This window comes from Leptinotarsa decemlineata, unplaced genomic scaffold, assembly GCF_025532065.1.
Source record: "Leptinotarsa decemlineata unplaced genomic scaffold, Ldec_3_MD MMD2_tig00003798_RagTag_RagTag, whole genome shotgun sequence".
Taxonomy (NCBI): domain Eukaryota; kingdom Metazoa; phylum Arthropoda; class Insecta; order Coleoptera; family Chrysomelidae; genus Leptinotarsa; species Leptinotarsa decemlineata.
The window spans coordinates 1,030,005-1,052,656 of NW_027412596.1; the positions used below are offsets into that span (position 1 = coordinate 1,030,005).

General features: G+C 34.5%; 2 protein-coding genes across 2 annotated transcripts; one reads left to right on the forward strand and one right to left on the reverse strand.

Annotated features, from left to right (window-relative positions):
• The first annotated feature begins 6,963 nt into the window (after positions 1-6,963).
• Positions 6,964-8,261, forward strand: LOC141483640 (small ribosomal subunit protein uS5m-like). Its single transcript, XM_074178406.1, has one exon. It carries the CDS (start codon positions 7,281-7,283, stop codon positions 8,259-8,261), a length of 981 nt encoding a protein of 326 aa, XP_074034507.1. The 5' UTR covers positions 6,964-7,280.
• Positions 8,262-10,180: 1,919 nt separating this feature from the next.
• Positions 10,181-11,457, reverse strand: LOC141483658 (small ribosomal subunit protein uS5m-like). The gene has a single exon (XM_074178432.1). It carries the CDS (start codon positions 11,138-11,140, stop codon positions 10,691-10,693), a length of 450 nt encoding a protein of 149 aa, XP_074034533.1. The 5' UTR covers positions 11,141-11,457; the 3' UTR covers positions 10,181-10,690.
• Positions 11,458-22,652: the final 11,195 nt, after the last annotated feature.

The following is a 22,652-nucleotide window of genomic DNA, read 5'->3' on the forward strand; positions in this document are numbered from 1 at the left end:
TGGTACTGAAGAGTATTAGGGCAAGTGTCTTAAGGCGAAACATCGATGTATACCAGAGAGGGTGACAGTGTTCCATGTAAGTGCAATTTGTTATCATTTATTTAAAGTAGAAATCATGTGAATGATATCTGATTTTTATTCCAAAACGAATGTTTGAAATACAAACTGAGTAGAGATAAGTATCTTCTGTATAATTCAGTGTTAATATAGAAGTATTTGTTTCGAAATAATTTTTTCTTTCGTGTAATTCAATGTTTATATGAAAGTAGCTGTTTCAGAAGGACTTTCTTTCAGTTTGTGTCTGAAAGTTACTCCTTCGCATGATCTACACATCCATGTATAGAGTTAGTTATTTTCAAATTGATTACTTTCTTCCTTTCTTTGGAAGATTTCTCCATCCTTTTTATATATCAAGATGGAGTAGTAGAAAGCCAAAAACTTTCTTTTCCAAAAATCTAATATTTCTTCATTCATTTTTCAACTTCCGTCTTTTTATGTTTGAATAGCTGTTTGCTCTATTTGGTTGACTTGTGCCAACTTCTTCAGCGTGAGGCATCTCAGTTTCTTAGGAATAACTTTTAGGAGCTTCTGAACTTATCGATTTTCGAAGTACATGTAGATTCTTTCAATGGTTCAGATTTTTTTTTCATTTTCAAAAAATTATTACTTATATTTCAGAGTTATATATTGCTATCTGGTATCATACCTTTCTCTGCCACAGATCCTTCTCCAATTGTTCCAGTTCCGCACATGACGACCCTCCACCAGTTTGGATTACATTTTTAGCATTTCTACTGCTTTTCAGTTTTGTTTTGGATTTCCAGTCTGCCATCGTTTTTTTCCATTTCACAAACCGTTGTCCCTGGGCTAAACTATTTGAATTTAGTGCCAGCCTTTCCCAAAGTATTGATTTTTTTATTTTTCTTGCAAATATACCCTTCATTTATTACTTATCTCTTTCTGTCACATATACAAACAAAGAATTCGCATGCTCTAGAATTTCGTTAGGAAGCAATTCTATCGGCGTTGACTATGAAGGTGGATTACATCAGAAATTGACATCATAGTACCGAGATTTCGACTTTGACGTCACATTTTGATTCTAAAATACATTTCTACTTATCAGAGTCCCGCCACTGATTTGTTACGTTATCCTCAAAATTTAGGAAAAACTCCTGAAAGGTGGGCAACCACGGATATATCTCAACTCTCATCAATATCGCATAACTGCTGAAACGATAAAAATCATTTTCTTTAGTAGCGGTACGAAATCATCTGATACGAAAGTAGATTGAACAGTTTTTTGGAAAATGGTTCGAATATCTTGAACGCTAAATTTTGTCGATTGAATATTCCTTGCTATAGGCGGCTTCAATTATTCGTTGATTTTTCATATAAAGAAATTTCATTGGAGCATCCCTTGTTAAGATACAGCCCCTTAAAGGGGGTGCATAAAATTTGTATAACAATTTTTTTCACCAGCACTGAAAAAGTTACAATATTGAAATCAACCTGACTTTTTGTACCACCAAAAAGACACTTAGCAAAAAATTTATTTGATTTACCCCATGGTTGTAAGGGGTGGAAAACGCAACCCGCAAAATTTATTTTCAATGTAACTTTTTGTCTTATCATTTGTTTACTATTTAAAAATTCATTTCCTATAGTCTGTTTCATTCTGAACAAAAAATGTCTCCTAGGTTTTTTGTTCAAAATAAACCAGTTCGCAGCAAGAAATTATTTTACGAACAACTACAGAGATACATAGTCATGAATGCGAAAATACGAAACTAATCTATCCAGTAGGTCACTATTAGCGATAGTGACAATCAAATTGGTATGACGCTGTCAGTTTGCGAATTTTCTAAATTGAATTAACACTAATTGTGTGTTGTTGTTCTGTTTTTAATTTGTTACTTTAATAATTCACTTATTATTAAAATGACATACACAAATAAGGAAATGACTGATATGCATTACGTTTACGGTCTGTCGCAGGGAAATGGGTTAGAAGCTTCTAGAAGATATGCTGAAATGTATCCTCAACGGCAGCATCCTTCACATAGAATATTTGCTCGACTTCATCAACGATTACAAGAATATGGTTCATTCAACAAAAGAACGCAGGATTGTGGTCGCCATCGAGAAGTACGAACGCCACAGCTTGAAGAAGAAGAAGATTGATGAACAACCTACTACCAGTACTAGAAAGATTGCTTTCCAGCTGAATGTTGATCATATGACGGTATTTAGAATTATAAAGGAACAACTCTCACGCTATTGTCGAAACTAACCACCAAGAACAGTTTTCTCTTACGTGTGGCTTGGAGTTATTGGGAATGATTCAATTGGGCCTCATTTTCTACCTCCTCGATTGAATGATGAGGCATACGTTCAATTTTTAAGAGAAGTGCATTCAGTACTGCTGGAGAAAGTTCCTTTGGGCGTCAGAAGGGATATGTTTTTTAAGCATGATGGGGCTCCCGCCCATTTTAGTCAAGTAGCAAGTCAGCATTCAACTGAAACATATGCAAATCAGTGGATAGGTCGAGGAGGACCACAGAACTGGCCCGCTTGATATTCGGATCTCAATCCTTTCGATTTCTCTATTTGGGGCCATTTACAGCATTTGGTTTATCGTTCTCCTGTTCGCGATGTAGATGACTTAAGAAACCGCATCATCGATGCGTGCAGGGTAATCAGAGAGACTCCAGAAATATTTGAGCGAATACGTGTCTCAATGCGCCGACGTCTAGACGCATGCGTAATGTCAGAAAGTAAACATGTTGAACATTTACTATGATTTCTACATGTTGTGTGTTTTGTTATTAATAAATTAGTTTTGTTTATTACCCTTTAATCGTTTAATGCAGGTACTAACTACAAAATAACAATAAATCCAATTCGCATTTATCACGATGTATCTCTGTAGTTGTTCGTATAATAATTTTTTGCTGCGAACTGGTTCATTTTGGGCAAAAAACCTAAAATACATTTTTTGTTTGGAATGAAACAGGCTATCGGAAATGAATTTTTAAATGGTAAACAAATAATAAGACAAAAAGTCACATTGGTAATAAATTTTAGGGGTTGCGTTTTCCACCCCTTACAACCATGGGGTAAACCAAATAAATTTCTTGCTAAGTGTCTTTTTGGTAGTAGATAACGTCAGGTCAATTTCAATATTGTAACTTTTTTAGTGCTTGTGAAAAAATTGTTATACAAATTTTATGTACCCCCTTTAAGGGGCTGTATCTTAACAAGGGATGCTCCAGTGAAGTTTCTTTATATGAAAGATCCTATCTTTTTTTCGATGAGGAATCACTTTCTTTAATGTTTCACACTTATTCAGTTACACCTTGTATATGTGTTTATTTAAAACTGAATTCTGCTTTTATTCTTTCATTGTTACATTTCCCTAATTTCTACCATTTGTAAGAGTTATTTGGTTACCGTATCTGACATATAAGCATCTGTTTAAACTGAACGTCCTCTATAAATTTACTGTCTCTTGAAACTCGATCAGGGAGAAGCCATTGCGTTACAACGAGGCCTTGAAAATTCCATATTCCTCTACAATAACTTAAAATATTTTATTTGATTCAAACTTTGACAACATTTCAATTATAGTTTCTGAGCAGACAGTAGATCAAAAGAGAAGATTTCAGTATTTCGCAATTTTGAAAATATATGACGAATCAATATATATAGGCTTACATGACCCAACTCACGATTAATTGAAATAAAATCCACCTAGTATTAGAAAACTTTGAAATCAGGATATATATAAATTCATAATGAATATAACACGCCATCTGCTATGGAGGTGTTCCAACACCAATAGTCACGGAAACGAATTCACATACCATTTTACAAACTTTGCACAAACTGAAACTAACCGCAGATATCCCAGTATAATTGATGAATAAAGTTTTGAACTGTTACAAAACCAATAAATTCTCTGGTATTGGAAATCTATTTGACTATTGTTACCAGGAGATTAGAGAAAGTTATCAAATCGGTTTGGATATCAAACAATGAGGATTTTCTTCTCCATTATCTCCAGATCGGCTGTTCTGAACGATACGAAATCGAGCGGGACCATGAATGTGGAGGAATTTAATTGAATTTTGTGTTTATATACGACGGATTGCAAAAGTTCCATATCTATAGTGGTTTATTGAATCAGACAATTTCATTGAAAATTGTTTTGAATGCAGAAAATCATTGAAAGGTGTTTCCATCACTGGCTGAATATTAAATGTATTCCAATCAAAACAAAAGATATATTGAATAAGTACTACTGACACAGAAAATATACTGAAAATTCCTGACAGTTCCGATTATTCAAAAGAATTATTAGCTACAATTCATTCAAGAATTGACTGAGTAGTTATTGAAGATATCAAAGTTGAGAGATTTTCATTTGAAAATGAATCTGAATATCCCCCAATTCAATACTAGAAGATCATACTAGCGCTTGACTTTTTTATCGAGGAGGTATTTTCTCTTCAATTTATTCATCTCATACTGATAGTTATGATCATTGAATGCTTTTCAAAAAATACATTTCATAGCAAAAGGAAAATTGCATCACAAAAAGTACACTGATCGTAGTTCAATATAGTTTCATATGGTGGAGCTATTTATTTTACGGTAATTTATCCATCATGAATGATTCAAGTTCGTGGATGTTTCTCAAGTAGTTAACGATCATTTTGGAATAGTATCAGCAGACAGTTGTGTTTCAAGCTAGGCTCAAATGAATATCGTACAATATGAATCGAAATGAAGAATGTAATAACGAACAAAATGATAATAACAAAAAAAACGTCTGAATGGTGGTATCAGGTATATACAGTGTGTCTCACTCCTCATGGAAACACCCCCGCATCTTCCGTAATATTCGAGGTAGACAGATGAAACTCTCAGGACTGATAGAAATGCTCAAAATACACCTACCACGTGAAAGGGGTTGGCCAAAGTGATATACACAGGACTACCAACTTACTACGATTACACTTTTTTCCTGAAAAAATTTCAGTCCTGCAAAATCTGAATTTGTTTCACTTCTCATGGAAACACCTCCGTATCTTCCGTAATAATTGAAGTAGATTTTTTTTGGTTTTGACATCAAAACATGAACGAAATCGTTTAGGAGGTACTCGACTTTTGTTTTCACATAAATATTTTATTTTTCATTTTGTTGTCAGGGAAGTTATTCCTTCTCAATAAGAGAGAAAATGGTAATTTTGTAAGAAGAACGGAAACAGGTAATCAGTGAGGTTTTAGGATGGTTATTGTTAGTTCATATTCTCATTTTCCCATCATTAAAAAAAAAAACAAGGATATTTTGTGGCGAAAAATGTTATGTAGTTCAAACGTACTACTTTCAAAATCACATTTTCAATAAAAAAACAAAACAATCAATTTCAAATGATTTAACTGTTGACAATTTTATATTTTCGTGCCTTCTATGAAATTTTCCTTCAATCGAACACATTTTTCTATGCGCCTTCTATTATTTCCTCCAACTCTTTTCAGTTCTCTAGGTGTGATTTCTTCACACGCTTGTATAATTCTTGCACGGAGATCTTCCTTATTTGTTGGCCTATCCTTATAAACTTTATTTTTCAAGTTTCCTCATTAACGAAAATCCAGTGGAGTTGAATCTGGGGATCGTGGTGGCCATACTACGAGAGGGCTATTGGGTCCTATCCATTTCATAGGTAGATTCCTATTCAACCAAACCCTTGTTATGCCACTATTGTGAACTGGTGAACCATCTAACTGAAAAAAATCATGCCCTGTCTCACATCCAAAGGTAGTTCTTCCAACACATCGGAAAATGTATTTTCGAGAAAATCAACGAATAGTCGTTCGTTTAAATTTTGATCGGAAAAAAATGGCCCAATAATATTTTCGTTCAGGATACCACAACACACATTAACTTTCTGATATATTTGGTCTCTACAATTCACCACCCAATTTGGATTTTGTTCAGCCCAAAATCTCATGTTCTGGGAAGATACAACACCATTCGTGTTAAAGGTAGGCTGTATATGAGATATACTTTAAAAAATTCCTGTCATTGAGATAATTTTCCTGCATCCATGAACAATACTCCATTCGACGGATTTCATCTCCTTCCTGCAAAGTATGTGAAAATTTGGGTTCGAACACACGCATTTTATGCCTCTTTGAACGCCTCTTCAAATACCTCCATACTTTACTGCGGCTCATATTGAGTTGAAGCGATATGTTCCTCAAAATAAATCTACGATCAGCTTGATGAGCCGCCAATATCGTATCATCATCAATATGATATTTTACAATTATTCTGTCTTTTGTTACTTGGCCGGTGCTCACGAATAGATTATAAAATTTATGTACAGTTCCAGAGTGTACAGCTTACCTCTAGCTTACCTCTTCTATTGAATTCAGCGGCCGCTTCACGATAAGACCTCACCCCTTCACCAACAATTAAAGCAATTTCAATTTTTGCTTGAAGTGACAGACTTGTGTTGAACTTTGTCAATCGAAATGAGCTGATACCAGTTAAAATGGAAACTTCAGAAATATCAAAATATGAACAGGAACTCACGAACAGAAGACAACTGGAACACAGGAACAATATCCAACAAAAATACAGGAGCAATAAACACAATGGGAACAAAAACACGGCAGAAACAATAGAAACAGCGGTGATTCAAAAAACAACAATACTAGAAACAACAAATGCAATGAAACTGGTCTGGGGGTTAATACAACAAGATCATTCAACAATATTGTCAGGTTGACAGTAAATATCAATGAGCAACTGTTTTCCATTGTGATTTCAGGGCACCGCATGATTCAATGAAACTGATGTAATTCAATCCCTTCAAATGATTTCAGACAACAATTCAGCAAGTTGGTGAAATAATCTAATTTGAATTCGACATTTTGGTATATTTGTCATTCGTAAACAATAGATGTACCCTCAAATCTAAAATACCACAATCGCAGTACAACTACTAAATATAACTAAAACATTTCAAAAGCTGACTGTCTCTGCTCGGTGTAATCTGGCACCAACAATTGTGAACCCCCTAAGAGAAGAATTGTTTCAAAAACAAATACTTGTTTGAAGTTCGACAAGAAATGCGAATTTCTTTAACAAATTACCTGCTCAAGACCTTTGGAAAGGTATCACATCAGTGAGTAATGCAGAAAAGAAAAGGGGTCGTGGAAAAAATGTTTCCAAATCCAAAATAAAAAACTTGAATAGAGGCCAAGTAATGGGCATAAGCAAAGCAAACATCATATGGCCATGTCTTTCCTCTCCGATTCTAAGAGAAAAAGAACTGGTGGAGCAACAGCAGTTACCTGAAGATCCAGAAGGAGAGAAGAAACTTATCGCTCTGAGGGATCAAATGGGCAAGTTCAAGCATCAGAAGTTGAGTCCGATTGAGAGGGGATGGTCAGGTGCCAAGTTCCCTGGTAAAAGTATCGGGCCTCCAGATCCAGTTGGAGAAGATACTTCTGAGGGATTCAATACCAAAGTACTTGAATTGAAAACCGTTTTTAATATGAAAGGAAATTTTGGAAGAAAACGAAGACTCTCAGTGCTCAGCGTAACTGGGAACGGAAATGGTCTTGGTGGTTTTGCTTTGGGAAAAGGACTAGAAACTAAAATTGCCATTCGGAAATCTAAAAATAGGGCAGGGCAAAAGCTTATTCATGTAAAGCGGTTCAACGATCACACTGTTTGTCATGACTTCTTTACCCAGTTTGCCACCACAAAGATTTATGTGTATCGGAATCCTGAAGGATACGGTATTGTTTGTCATAGAGCTATAAAAACTATTTGTAAAATGGTGTGCATCAAGAATCTCCACGCCAAAATAGAAGGTTCTAAAAATGTTAGTAAAATTACCAAAGCCTTTTTTTTGGGGCTTGTCAGACAGAAATCTCCTGAAGAAATAGCCGAAGAGAAAAACCTTCATTTGGTCCAATTCTGCAAGGAAAACAACTTTTACCCCACCGTTATTGCATCTCCAAAAGAATGCCGGAAGCAGGAAGAAATTCCCAAGGATGAAATTTTAGATTATAAACAGTACTGTTTTGACGAAAACGTTGTTCTGAAGAAGAAGAAGCTTCCACCATTTTACTCTACATATGAATCTTATGAAATATACCTCAGGAAGCAGGAGAAACTGAGGAATCAAGATCAAGTTAGAAATCACTTAATATCCGAGTATGAAAGTGATTTAATCTAAATTCTACCTGTTCACCGAGTGCGATTTTTTCTTTGAAAATTAACAGTTGTTTCGGTGTTGCAATGAGTATGAAGATTAATTTTGTTCCGGATGGTAAAATGTTTCCTCAATATTTTGATAAAGGACCCCGCACATTTCTTATGAGAAATGGCTTGCCTTAAATTTTGCCGAAATTTTGATATGTTTTAGTTCTTGATGTGCTTATTGAAAGTGTTCACAGCCAAAGCTCAGAATTGTACAGTTTTTAAAATGTGAACCTTTGAATATAGATTTTTTCCATTTCTTGCAGTTTTTGCTCATCAATCGAGAGCTCTCACTTCTGATTGGGATAGAATTTGGATGTTCAGCAACCAGAATTAGTTTTACGGATAACCTTCTTCAGTTATAATAGATGCCGCCATCGATAATTTTTCATACACTGCTTCACACTATCTCGATAATCTGAGAATGTGGTGCTGTGACATTTTCGTCAGATAGGCTCAAAATGGATGATAGCATCTCACAGCATCTGTATCTTTCATACCTGAGAGTACTCTTCGGATAGAATGAAGGGGTTCGGGTATTGGAAACGAACTATTTTGCGCCGTAATATGTTTCACCTAAAAATGGGCTGTTCCATCGCGAGTGGCGAGCAGTGTATATCGCTTTGGCCAACTCCATTCAGGTGATAGGTGCATTTTTAGCATTTCCATCAGAAGTGAGACACACTCTATATATATATATATATATATATATATATATATATATATATATATATATATATATATATATATATGTATATATATATATATATATATATATATATATATATATATATATATATATATATATATATATATATATATATATATTCTCATGGAAACACCCCCGTATCTTCCGTAATATTTGAGGGAGAACGATAAAACTTTCAGGACTGATGGAAATGCTCAAAAGGCACCTACCACCTGAATGGGGTTGACCAAAGTGATATACACTGTCAGCCACTCGCGATGGAACACACCATTTTTACGGTAAAACATATTAGGGGGCAAAATAGGCTCAAAATTCCTTCAGAATCGTGATCAAGACTACCAACTCACTACGAATACACTTTTTACTTGAAAAAATTTCAGTCCTGAAAAATCCGAATTTGTCTCACTTCTTATGGAAACACCCCCGTATCTTCCGTAATGTTCGAGGTGGAATGATGAAACTCTCAGGACTGATGGAAATGCTAAAAATGCACCTATCACCTGAATGGAGTTGGCTAAAGTGATATACACTGCCCGCCACTCGCGATGGAACAGCCCATTTTTAGGTGAAACATATTACGGCGCAAAATAGTTCGTTTCCAATACCCGAACCCCTTCATTCTATCCAAAGAGTACTCTCAGGTATGAAAGATACAGATGCTGTGAGATGCTATCATCCATTTTGAGCCTATCTGACGAAAATGTCACAGCACCACATTCTCAGATTATCGAGATAGTGTGAAGCAGTGTATGAAAAATTATCGATGGCGGCATCTATTATAACTGAAGAAGGTTATCCGTAAAACTAATTCTGGTTGCTGAACATCCAAATTCTATCCCAATCAGAAGTGAGAGCTCTCGATTGATGAGCGAAAACTGCAAGAAATGGAAAAAATCTATATTCAAAGGTTCACATTTTAAAAACTGTACAATTCTGAGCTTTGGCTGTGAACACTTTCAATAAGCACATCAAGAACTAAAACATATCAAAATTTCGGCAAAATTTAAGGCAAGCCATTTCTCATAAGAAATGTGCGGGGTCCTTTATCAAAATATTGAGGAAACATTTTACCATCCGGAACAAAATTAATCTTCATACTCATTGCAACACCGAAACAACTGTTAATTTTCAAAGAAAAAATCGCACTCGGTGAACAGGTAGAATTTAGATTAAATCACTTTCATACTCGGATATTAAGTGATTTCTAACTTGATCTTGATTCCTCAGTTCCTCCTGCTTCCTGAGGTACATTTCATAAGATTCATATGTAGAGTAAAATGGTGGAAGCTTCTTCTTCTTCAGAACAACCTTTTCGTCAAAACAGTACTGTTTATAATCTAAAATTTCATCTTTGGGAATTTTTTCCTGCTTCCGGCATTCTTTTGGAGATGCAATAACGGTGGGGTAAAAGTTGTTTTCCTTGCAGAATTGGACCAAATGAAGGTTTTTCTCTTCGGCTATTTCCTCAGGAGATTTCTGTCTGATAAGCCCCAAAAAAAAGGCTTTGGTAATTTTACTAACATTTTTAGAACCTTCTATTTTGGCGTGGAGATTCTTGATGCACACCATTTCACAAATAGTTTTTATAGCTCTATGACAAACAATACCGTATCCTTCAGGATTCCGATACACATAAATCTTTGTGGTGGCAAACTGGGTAAAGAAGTTATGACAAACAGTGTGATCGTTGAACCGCTTTACATGAATAAGCTTTTGCCCTGCCCTATTTTTAGATTTCCGAAAATTGCAATTTTAGTTTCTAGTCCTTTTCCCAAAGCAAAACCACCAAGACCATTTCCGTTCCCAGTTACGCTGAGCACTGAGAGTCTTCGTTTTTTTCCAAAATTTCCCTTCATATTAAAAACGGTTTTCAATTCAAGTACTTTGGTATTGAATCCCTCAGAAGTATCTTCTCCAACTGGATCTGGAGGCCCGATAATTTTACCAGGGAACTTGGCACCTGACCATCCCCTCTCAATCGGACTCAACTTCTGATGCTTGAACTTGCCCATTTGATCCCTCAGAGCGATAAGTTTCTTCTCTCCTTCTGGATCTTCAGGTAACTGCTGTTGCTCCACCAGTTCTTTTTCTCTCAGAATCGGAGCGGAAAGACCTGGCCATATGATGTTTGCTTTGCTTATGCCCATTACTTGGCCTCTATTCAAGTTTTTTATTTTGGATTTGGAAACATTTTTTCCACGACCCCTTTTCTTTTCTGCATTACTCACTGATGTGATACCTTTCCAAAGGTCTTGAGCAGGTAATTTGTTAAAGAAATTCGCATTTCTTGTCGAACTTCAAACAAGTATTTGTTTTTGAAACAATTCTTCTCTTAGGGGGTTCACAATTGTTGGTGCCAGATTACACCGAGCAGAGACAGTCAGCTTTTGAAATGTTTTAGTTATATTTAGTAGTTGTACTGCGATTGTGGTATTTTAGATTTGAGGGTACATCTATTGTTGACGAATGACAAATATACCAAAATGTCGAATTCAAATTAGATTATTTCACCAACTTGCTGAATTGTTGTCTGAAATCATTTGAAGGGATTGAATTACATCAGTTTCATTGAATCATGCGGTGCCCTGAAATCACAATGGAAAACAGTTGCTCATTGATATTTACTGTCAACCTGACAATATTGTTGAATGATCTTGTTGTATTAACCCCCAGACCAGTATATATATATATATATATATATATATATATATATATATATATATATATATTGCAGAAGATATGTTTCATCATGTGCATTATCAGAACATATAAATTCATTAGACCACCAAATGGACTATACTAATGCTAGTATTTTAGAAATTGAACAAAATTCCTACAAACGTTCTTTTCTAGAAATGATACACATAAATGGAGAATTAAAATCCACGAATGAAAGAACTGACTTGAATGGTCTCAGTCAAATTTATACTTATTTGTTTGAATTAGATAACGATAATCGAAGAAGAAATAGTAATGCTGATTCATCCAGTATGTAACTGATGTAAAACAAATTATTATTTTACGTTATCAACAAATACTTGTCATTTATAGATTCATGTCAAAATTAATTTTCAAAATATTTTTCGTTTCGATTTGCTGCTGATTTTTTATATCAATCTCATGTTGAGTAAGTTATATCTGTAACGTTGTATACATATATTTTTAAAATCATCTTTTCAGTTGTCCTGAAGAAGGAAATAAACATTTCCGAAAGCTTGACAAACTAGCAAAGAGTTTTCATCATTGACCTTGACTGCAACCTCAAGATACCATTTGATTAATATATATATATATATATATATATATGTGGACATGTGATGTATATGTGATGTTTTTTTTTTCCATTTTTGGTAACCAGTTGTTGTCCAACTTTGCAATTGGCTGCACCGCGCTGATGAGGCCAATAGCCAGAAACACGTGTCCGCGGTTTGCCTCCATATTTCTTGAGTGTCATGTCCACGAATTTCCTCCTTTTGATTTATATCATACACACTCAATAATATCTATATCTCTGTATATATATATATATATATATATATATATATATATATATATATATATATATATATATATATATATATATATATATATATGTGTATATATATATATATATATACAGATAGAGATTTTATCCAGTGTGTATGATACAAATCAAGAATGAAATAATTCGTGAACACAACACTAAAAAAATAGGGGCAAACCGCGGACACGTGTTACTGGCTATTGGCCTCATCAGCGCGGTGCAGCCAAATGTAAAGATGGGTAACACTTGTTTGCAAACCCTATTTTCTGAGTGTTGTGTCCACGAATTATTTCATTCTTGATATATATATATATATATATATATATATATATATATATATATATATATATATATATATATATATATATATATATATATTTCTAGTGTAGATAAAAAAAAACTAACTTATTGTAAGTGTGTAAGTGTGTAAAAATATCTACTTGTATTACGGCTCAAATCAGCCCCTTTGCGTTTTCTTGGCATTGCTCACTGTACAAAACACACATAAATAGAATTAATGAAATTACTTAATGATGAAAAACGTTATAGTTATAATTAGGGCCAGGATTTTCACCGCTATTTTGAAATGATTAGTTTGAATTTTTGAAATTGTAGCAAAAAAAATAGTTTTATAAAAAAAATGTTAAAACAAAAGTTGTAAAAAATTGAATTTTAGTAAAAATTTGTTTCTTATAATTTTCTCATACGACCAATATTTCCATCGTAATTTCAAAATGAAGATTCGTAATGATTGATTCAGATTTTTGGAAACTATGAAAATCTAAATTGTGAAATTACGGCTTTCCTATCGGTTCTAAGAAAAAATCATAAAAGAAATTTTTTTGATAAAATTAAATTAAAATTAATTTTTCATAAGATCAATATTTTTGCCGTAATGTCAAAAACTTGGCCCTAGTTATAAAATATTCAATATTCATATACATTTACATATTCATGTAAATATTAGGCTGTTTTACGAAAGCGAAAAATTATATTTTTCATATTTATATCAAAAATATTTGGTTAGAAATGGTAAAAAAATGAATACAAAAAAAAAGTTTGCCAATTTTAATAAAAATTAACTTTCACAGAATCTTTTTTGACCATTTTCAACAACATTTTCGATATAAATAAAAAAAGTATACTTACAACACAAAAAAAAACCGTTGTTGGTGAGAACTCGTGCCAAGTGTTGAGTACTTTTGAGGTTATGTAAATCACTTGATTAACTAATCGTGCAAAATATACTCAATTTTATTAATTTTATTATTATTAATAAAATAGGAATAATTAGTAGTTAATAATAGTGCGGGGTCTTTTATCAAAATATTGAGGAAACATTTCACCATCCGAAACAAAATTAATCTTCAAACTCACTGAAACACCGAAACAACTGTTAATTTTTAAAGAAAAAATCGCACTCGGTGAACAGGTAGAATTTAGATTATTTTGCCTACTTGCTGAATTGTTGTCTGAAATCATTTGAAGGGATTGAATTACATCAGTTTCATTAAATCATGCGGTGCCCTGAAATCACCATGGAAAACAGTTGCTCATTGATATTTACTGTCAACCTGACAATATTGGTGAAAGATCTTGTTGTATTAACCCCCAGACCAGTTTTCAATGCAGTTATTGTTTCTATTATTGTTGTTCTTTGAATCACCGTTGTTCCTGTTGTTTCTGTCGTGTTTTTCTCCATTGTGTTTTTTGTTCCTGTATTTGTGTTGGATATTGTTTCTGTGTCCCAGTTGTTTTCTGTTCGTGAGTTCCTGTTCATATTTTAATATTTCTGAAGTTCCCATTTCAACTGATATCAGCTCATTTCGATTGACAAAGTTCAACATGGCACGTCTGTCACTTCAAGCGGAAATTGAAATTGTTTTAGTTGTTGGTGAGCGGGTGAGGTCTTATCGTGAAGCGGCCGTTGAATTTGATAGAAGACACCCGCTAGAGGTAGCTGTACAGCCTGGAACTGTACATAAAATATATACTCTATTGGTGAGCACCGGCCAAGTAACAGAAGACAGAAAAATTGTAAAACATCATATTGATGATGATACAATATTGGCGGCTCATCAAGCTGATCCTAAAATTAGTTTGAGGAACTTATCGCTTCAACTCATTATGAGCCGCAGTAAAATATGGAGGTGTTTAAAGAGGCATAAAATGCATGCGTTCAAACTCGAATTTTTACATACTTTGCACGAAGGAGATGAAATCTGGCATGAAGAGTATTGTTTATGGATGCAGGAAAATTATCCCAATGACAGGGATATTTTAAAGTATTTCTTATTCAGTGATGAGGCTACCTTTACCACGAATAGTGTCGTTTCTTTCCAGAACATGAGGTTTTGGGCTGAACAAAATCCAAATTGGGTGGTGAATTGTAGAGACCAAATATCTCAGAAAGTTAATGTGGGGTGTGGTATCCCCAACTAAAATATTATCGGGCCATTTTTTTTCGATCAAAATTTAAACGGACGACTATTCGTTGATTTCCTCGAAAATGCATTTTCCGATGTGTTGAAAGAACTACCTTTGGATGTGTGACACACCATGATTTTTCAGTCAGATGCTTCACCAGTTCACAATAGTTGCATAAAAAGATTTTTGGTTGAATAGGAATCTACCTATGAAATGGATAGGACCCAATAGCCCTCTCGTAGTATGGCCACCACGATCCCCAGATTCAACTCCACTGAATTTTTATTCATGGGGAAACTTGAAAAATGAAGTTTATAATGATAGGCCAACAAATGAGGACTATCTCAGTGTAAGAATTATACCAGTGTGTAGAGAAATCACACCTAGAGAACTGAGAAGAGTTGGAGGAAATAATGGAAAGCCCATAGAAAAATGTGTTCGATTGGAGGGAAAGTTCATAGAAGGCACGAAAATATGAAATTGTCAACAGTTGAATCATTTGAAATTGATTGTTTTGTTTCATAATTGGAAATGTGATTTTGAAAGTAGTAATTCGAAAGAATTTTGAACTACATAATATTTTTCGCCACAAAATATCCTTGTTTCTTTTAAATAATGGCAAAATGAGAATATGAACTAACAGTCACCATCCTAAAACCTCACTGATTACATGTTTCCGTTCCTCTCACAAAATTACCATTTTGTCTCTTATTGAGAAGAAATAACTTTCCTACGGAAGCGCAGAAGGGCCACATATTTTTTTCTTGGAAGTTACGACTTTGAATCTCGAAATTTCGACTTCAATCTCGAAATTTCGACTTTAATTTCGAGCGGTCAGAGCGTCTTAACTCAGGTATTTCAGGTACTTTGGGTAAATTTGCCTGTATTTGTTTTGCATCAGATACTCTTCTTCGTGTTAGATCTTCTCTAGAAATGTGTATGGTTTTGTTTAATATATTGAATGTGAGATCTTGTTGTGTTTTGGTTTGTACTTGTTCCTCGATGAGTGATTTATGACTGTTGAATTTATGGATGTTCAAGTTTTCCCAAATGTTCATGCGGTTTCCCTTGTTGATTTGTTTAATTAGTTTTATGTTCTCTGGTGGGGGGAAAATATGTTTGTTTTGTATACTGATGGATTTATGTATGCCTTTTTGTGCTCATTGTACCTTTGGATTAGTTTTTTCTTGGTTTGGCCGATATAGAATTTGTTGCAGTCCGAGCATTGCATACTGTATATCCCCTTTTGGTCTTTGTCTTCTTCTTTTTCATAGTTGTTTATTTTTTGTGTTATCTTTGTGTTCGGCTTGTATGTGATGTTGATGTTCAGTGGTTTGAAGATGTTTGTTAGTTTTTTGGTTTGGTGTCCTACGTACTTAAATGCTGTCCATCGTTGTGTTGTTTTGTCTGTTGGGGTGGCTTGATCCTTGTTCTGTATTTTTTGGTTGATTCTGTTTTCTAGTTTATCTATTGTCTTTTAGGTGTATCCGTTTTCGTTCGCTATTTGGTATATGATTTTCCGTTCTTTGTTTCGAGCTTCATTGCTGAGTGGTATCCTTAACATTCTATATATGAATGCGTTATAGGCAGCCATTTTGTGTGATGGTGGATGGTTTGAACTTGCGGGTATGGTGGAGCTTGTTTGTGTAGGTTTCCTGTATATTGCCATTTGAAATTGTGTTTTGTTGTGGTTATATCCTATGGTTATGTCCAGGTAGTTAAGTTTTGAGTTGTATTCTTCCTCAATGCTGAAACATACTTTTTGATTTATTTCGTTAATTTCTTTTGTTATTTGTTCTATTCTTATTCCATTGTTTTATGATATGTACAGTCCATCGTCAACGTATGTGAACCATTATCCTTTTTCATCATGTGTTTTTATTATTGTTAAGATTTTCTCATCTATGGTTTGCAGGTATATTTCGGATATAATGCTAGATAGTGGGGATCCCATCGCTAGTCCATCTGTTTGTTTATAAATTTTCCCTTCAGATTCGAAATAATTTTGATTAAGTATCGTATTTAGACTGTGTTCCATTTGGTTAATGTAGGTTTTGTCTATGTTTTGGTGTTTTAGGTTCTCAGATATGATGTTTATACTTTCGTTGACTGGTATGTTGGAGTACATGTTTTTTATGTCGAACGAGTACAGTTTAGTGTTCGGACTGACATTTGTCGTAGTGATTCTGTCTGTGAGTTCCATTGAATTTTTGATGCTGTGGTCGTTGTTCCTGTTGATTTTGTTTTTCAGTTCGTCGGCTATGATTTTTGAAATTTTGTATGAAGGTGCTCTGGTGAAATTGATAACCGGTCTTATAGGTTTATTTTCCCTATGTTTCTTTATCTGTGCGTTGAGTTTTGGTGCTTTTGGGTTGTTGACTGTGTATCTGTTCAATGCTTCGTTGTTAAAGATCTGTTTGTTGGATTTTAGTAGGCTATTAATTTGTCTTTCATATTTTGTGGTTGGATCGTGATTCATCGTGCTAAAATCGTTTTCCGTTATATATTTGTTCACTTCCATACTTAATTCCTGTTTTTCAATAATAACTGTGGCGTCATTTTTGTTGGCTTTAACTGCTGTGAGGTTGTTGGAGATCAACTTCTCAAGAAGTGACGACAAAAGTGACGCCATAGTTATTACTGAAAAACAGGAATTGAGTTTAAAAGTGAACAAATATATAACGGAAAACGATTTTAGCACGATGAATCGCGATCCAACCACAAAATATGAAAGACAAATTAATAGCCTAATGAAATCCAACAAACAGATCTTTAACAACGAAGCATTGAACAGATACACAGTCAACAACCCAAAAGCACCGAAACTCAACGCACATATAAAGATACATAAGGAAAATAAACCTATAAGACCGGTTATCAATTTCACCAGAGCACCTTCATACAAAATTTCAAAAATCATAGCCGACGAACTGAAAAACAAAATCAACAGGAACAACGACTACAGCATCAAAAATTCAATGGAACGCACAGACAGAATCTCTACGACAAATGTCAGTCCGAACACTAAACTGTACTCGCTCGACATAAAAAACATGTACTCCAACACACCAGTCAACGAAAGTATAAACATCATATCTGAGAACCTAAAACACCAAAACATAGACAAAACCTACATTAACCAAATGGAACACAGTCTAAATACAATACTTAATCAAAATTATTTCGAATCTGAAAATTTATAAACAAACAGATGGACTAGCGATGGGATCCCCACTATCTAGCACTATATCCGAAATATACCTGCAAACCATAGATGAGAAAATCTCAACAATAATAAAAACACATGATGAAAAAGGAGAATGGTTCAGATACGTTGACGATGGACTGTACCTATCACAAAACAATGGAATAAGAATGGAAGAAGGATAGAACAAATAACAAAAGAAATTAACGAAATAAATCAAAAACTATGTTTCAGCATTGAGGAAGAATACAACTCAAAACTTAACTACCTGGACATAACCATAGGATATAACCACAACAGAACACAATTTCAAATGGCAATATACAGGAAACCTACACAAACAAGTTCCACCATACCCGCAAGTTCAAATCATCCACCATCACACAAAATGGCTGCCTATAACGCATTCATATATAGAATGTTAAGGATACCACTCAGCAATGAAGCCCGAAACAAAGAACGGAAAATCATATACCAAATAGCGAACGAAAACGGATACACCCAAAAGACAATAGATGAACTAGTAAACAGAATCAAACAAAAAATACAGAACAAGGATTAAGCCACCCCAACAGACAAAATAACACAACGATGGACAGCATTTACGTACGTAGGACACCAAACCAAAAAACTAACAAACATCTTCAAACCACTGAACATCAACATCACATACAAGCCGAACACAAAGATGAAACAATAAATAAACAACTATGAAAAAGAAGAAGGCAAAGACCAAAACGGGATATACAGTATACAATGCTCGGACTGCAACAGATTCTATATCGGCCAAACCAAGTAAAAACTGATCCAAAGGTACAATGAGCACAAAAAGGCATACATAAATCCATCAGTATATAAATCAAATCTTGCAACACACGCCATACAAAACGAACATAATTTCCCCCCACCAGAGAACATAAAACTAATAAAACAAATCAACAAGGGAAACCGCATGAACATTTGGGAAAACTTGAACATCCATAAATTCAACAGTCATAAATCACTTATCGAGGAACAAGTACAAATCAAAACACAACAAGATCTCACATTCAATATATTGAACAAAACCATACACATTCCTAGAGAAGATCTAACACGAAGAAAAGTACCTGATGCAGAAAAAATACAGGCAAATTTACCTAATGCTCAAATCTCTGTGGGCTATAGAAAAACTATTTGCTGCTATTCAAGATTTCGGAAATCGAAAAAGTATGATGCAAACATTATACAGTAATAAAATATCAAAAATGGACTCACCAAAGTTACTTCAAAATATAAATCGGCATATAAATACAAACATAGAAAAGCCGAGAAGTCAAATGCAAATTTGACGTTGAAATTTTGTCACAGCACCAGAGAAAATGTGATTTTTAAAATATTTGCAAATACAGTGAGATTTTGATGATGTAAGTGATACATAATATTTTTATTGAAATTATTTATAATTACATCATTAAAATCTCACTGTATTTGCAAATAACTTAAAAATCACTTTTTCTCTGGTTCTGTGACAAAATTACAACGTCAAATTTGCATTTGACTTCTCGGCTTTTCTATGTTTGTATTTATATGCCGATTTATATTTTAAAGTAACTTTGGTGAGTCCATTTTTGATATTTTATTACTGTATAATGTTTGCATCATACTTTTTGTAGATATTCTTGATGAAGGAAAAAATACATTTTCGAAAGCTTGAATAGCAGAAAATAGTTTTTCTATAGCCCACAAAGATTTGACTGAAATACCCACTAAAAAATAACCTATCCCATTGTTATAAGCCAGTCGAATAAACTTGATCTTTTAAGGCTGCAGGGTTCATGGCGAACGCAAGGAGGCCGGTCTGTTTGAAATCTGGTCATTTGGTTCACCTACTTATATTCTCTCTCATTATGTGATTCCAGAGCTGAATTTTAATGTTAGTTAAAATGCTTTCCACTAACTATCCTCTTCTCGATAGATTGACAATGTCTTAACTTCATCTCACTCTACGAGTGTAAGTGAAAATGCAATTCCAAGGTTTCAAATAAAAGTATAATGAGTAAAACAACCACTCCACGGACAAACTAATAAAAAAATAACGTGTGAAATCATATATAAACAAAATGTTAAATTCCATTAAATGAAAGAAAATAAAACAAATAATTTGCCGCCAATTTGACTGTGCTATTCACTTTCAATTCACCCTGTTGAACAACTACAAACGCGCCAACTCAGTACAAAATATTTTCAGTTTCACTGTTTTTTTAGGGATAGTAGTGAATAACCTCAAATTTGCGTTCTTTTTTTGTAATTGTAATATGAAATCCAGCTAAACAACCCGCACTAGGAACCCAACAATATAAAACCTATTTGCAAATAAGAAGTGGACTCAGACAAAATAATATGTGAACTCTCTCTCAATATCAACTGGTTAGTGAAAAAAACAAACACTCACATAACGCCTCTTTGATGGTTCATAGTCAACCATAGGTTCCGTTGAACCGATGTGTCTTCAACACCAACACTTTCATTACTCCCCTGTACCCAAACCGTCTTACAATTTCACTACCGATTTTCCTTAAATTGCGCACAAACCGCTTAAACAAAATAACTCTCCTATTTAGGCCAGCTTCCTCAGCCTCGAAGGCTGAGGGATAAGACCCCCGATTTCGTGTCGACTCCGTGTCGGCTCCGGTGACCGACTTATTGTGTCTCTCACAAAAAACTCCCAAGCTGCCGTGTCAGCAACATCATCTCAGCGTTTTCAACTTTCACAAGCGTATGATCATCGCCAGGATGTAATATATACTTTTGTTCAGTCTAGCACAACTTGTACATGACTACAACAACGCTCAAAGGTCCGACAGTCATGAAGTAGTTGAAACGCTTTTTTATCTGGGAAAATATCAACACCGAAGGACTGGGTGATCGATCTCGATCTCTATGAATAAAATAATATTTTACGTTACTATCGCAAAGGCAGTTATTAGAAAAATAAATAACTGTAAATCCATCAGGAAGTCTTATTTGGAAGGAAAAAGTATAGTGTTTCTGCAATAGGCTGAAAGTCCAACACATGCTCTCCTGGAAAATGTTTCTTTGATCGCATTCGAGTTGATAGTGCTGTACGGTAATATGTACCTAATAAGTATTGCAATTCCCGAAGATAATGTGGACTGGCTGCTACATGGAACCAGTGTTACGGGGTATGGAAAATTTCAGACCTGAATCTCTTTTTAGTGACAGTTTTTCATTGAGTCCCTTTTTTTGAACCGGTTTGCTTGGTTGATAAATGGACAGATGGCCACCATTAACATATTCGATGGTGTCATTCCAGGTAGTAATTTGTTAATCTTTCAGAAATTGTAATTCATCATTATATTGGAGTTTGGCTAGAAAGCAGCATAAGCCTCACAAGGAAAAGAAGCAGTGCTTGCCCTTTTCTACGTCAGAAGATTATTGGAAAGGATTAGAAGAATGGGGTCCAAGTATAACATCAGTACCTGTTTCAGATTCGGAAACACCATACTTGGCAGACTCACGAAAACGAGTCCACCAAACGCGGACTGCGATTGCAAGAATTACATTTACCAGATACCCTGTGAGTGTGGTAAATCCTATATCGGTGGAACTAAGATGCTATTGAGAGTCCGCATTGCCGAGCACGAGAGAAACCCACAGTGATAGAGAAGAAACCAGCAAATCGGCATCTCCCGGTGAAGCCAATGAACCCCATTGAACCGCTGAAGCGAAAATAGGGAAGATGGGTGAAAGGGTTGGAATGACCTATAAATAGTCATCTCTCGGAAGAAAAGCCCAGTCATCACCCGAAGACTATTATGGATACTATCAATCGAAATTTCGTGAAATAATTTGGTTTGGAATCGTTTTTTAATTTTTCAATTCATGTAATTGATATTTCAGCTACTTACCCATTTCAATTTCATTTGTTCTTTCATGGAGTTCACCATGAAACATTGTCAGCCACATTCGTATAAACTTATCTATATCATCTTGACCATGCACATCCATAAGACAAAAAGTACCAGTCACTAGTGTGAATTGGTTTCCCCTCATAAATGCGTGTGAAGCTTATATCATGCACTCATAATCAATTGCGATTCAAATCACAGTCCAAATTGCATTTCAAATCGCAGATAATACAAAGTAAGTTGGTCATTTATCAATATAATAATTAGGCCAGTCCCTTATGTAACCTTGATACCTTGATACCCAATCGTACTAGCTGAATTAAAATGAAGCTAGCTGAATATGAAGGAAAATCGCAGTAATGTCAAAGCTACTATTACAATTTCGCATTGAATAAGTGAAAAATTATGAAAAACGGTTTCATTGAAAAAAAAAATAATGATGCTGTAGATAATGTACTGAAAACTGGAAAATAATTCAAGTCCTAGATACCAATCATCACACCACTCTCCTCAGCCATCTTACGGTATTGATTAGATAAAAAAAATCGTAGGGCGTAGTGTAATCTCAGCAAATATATAATATTACGCCCAAC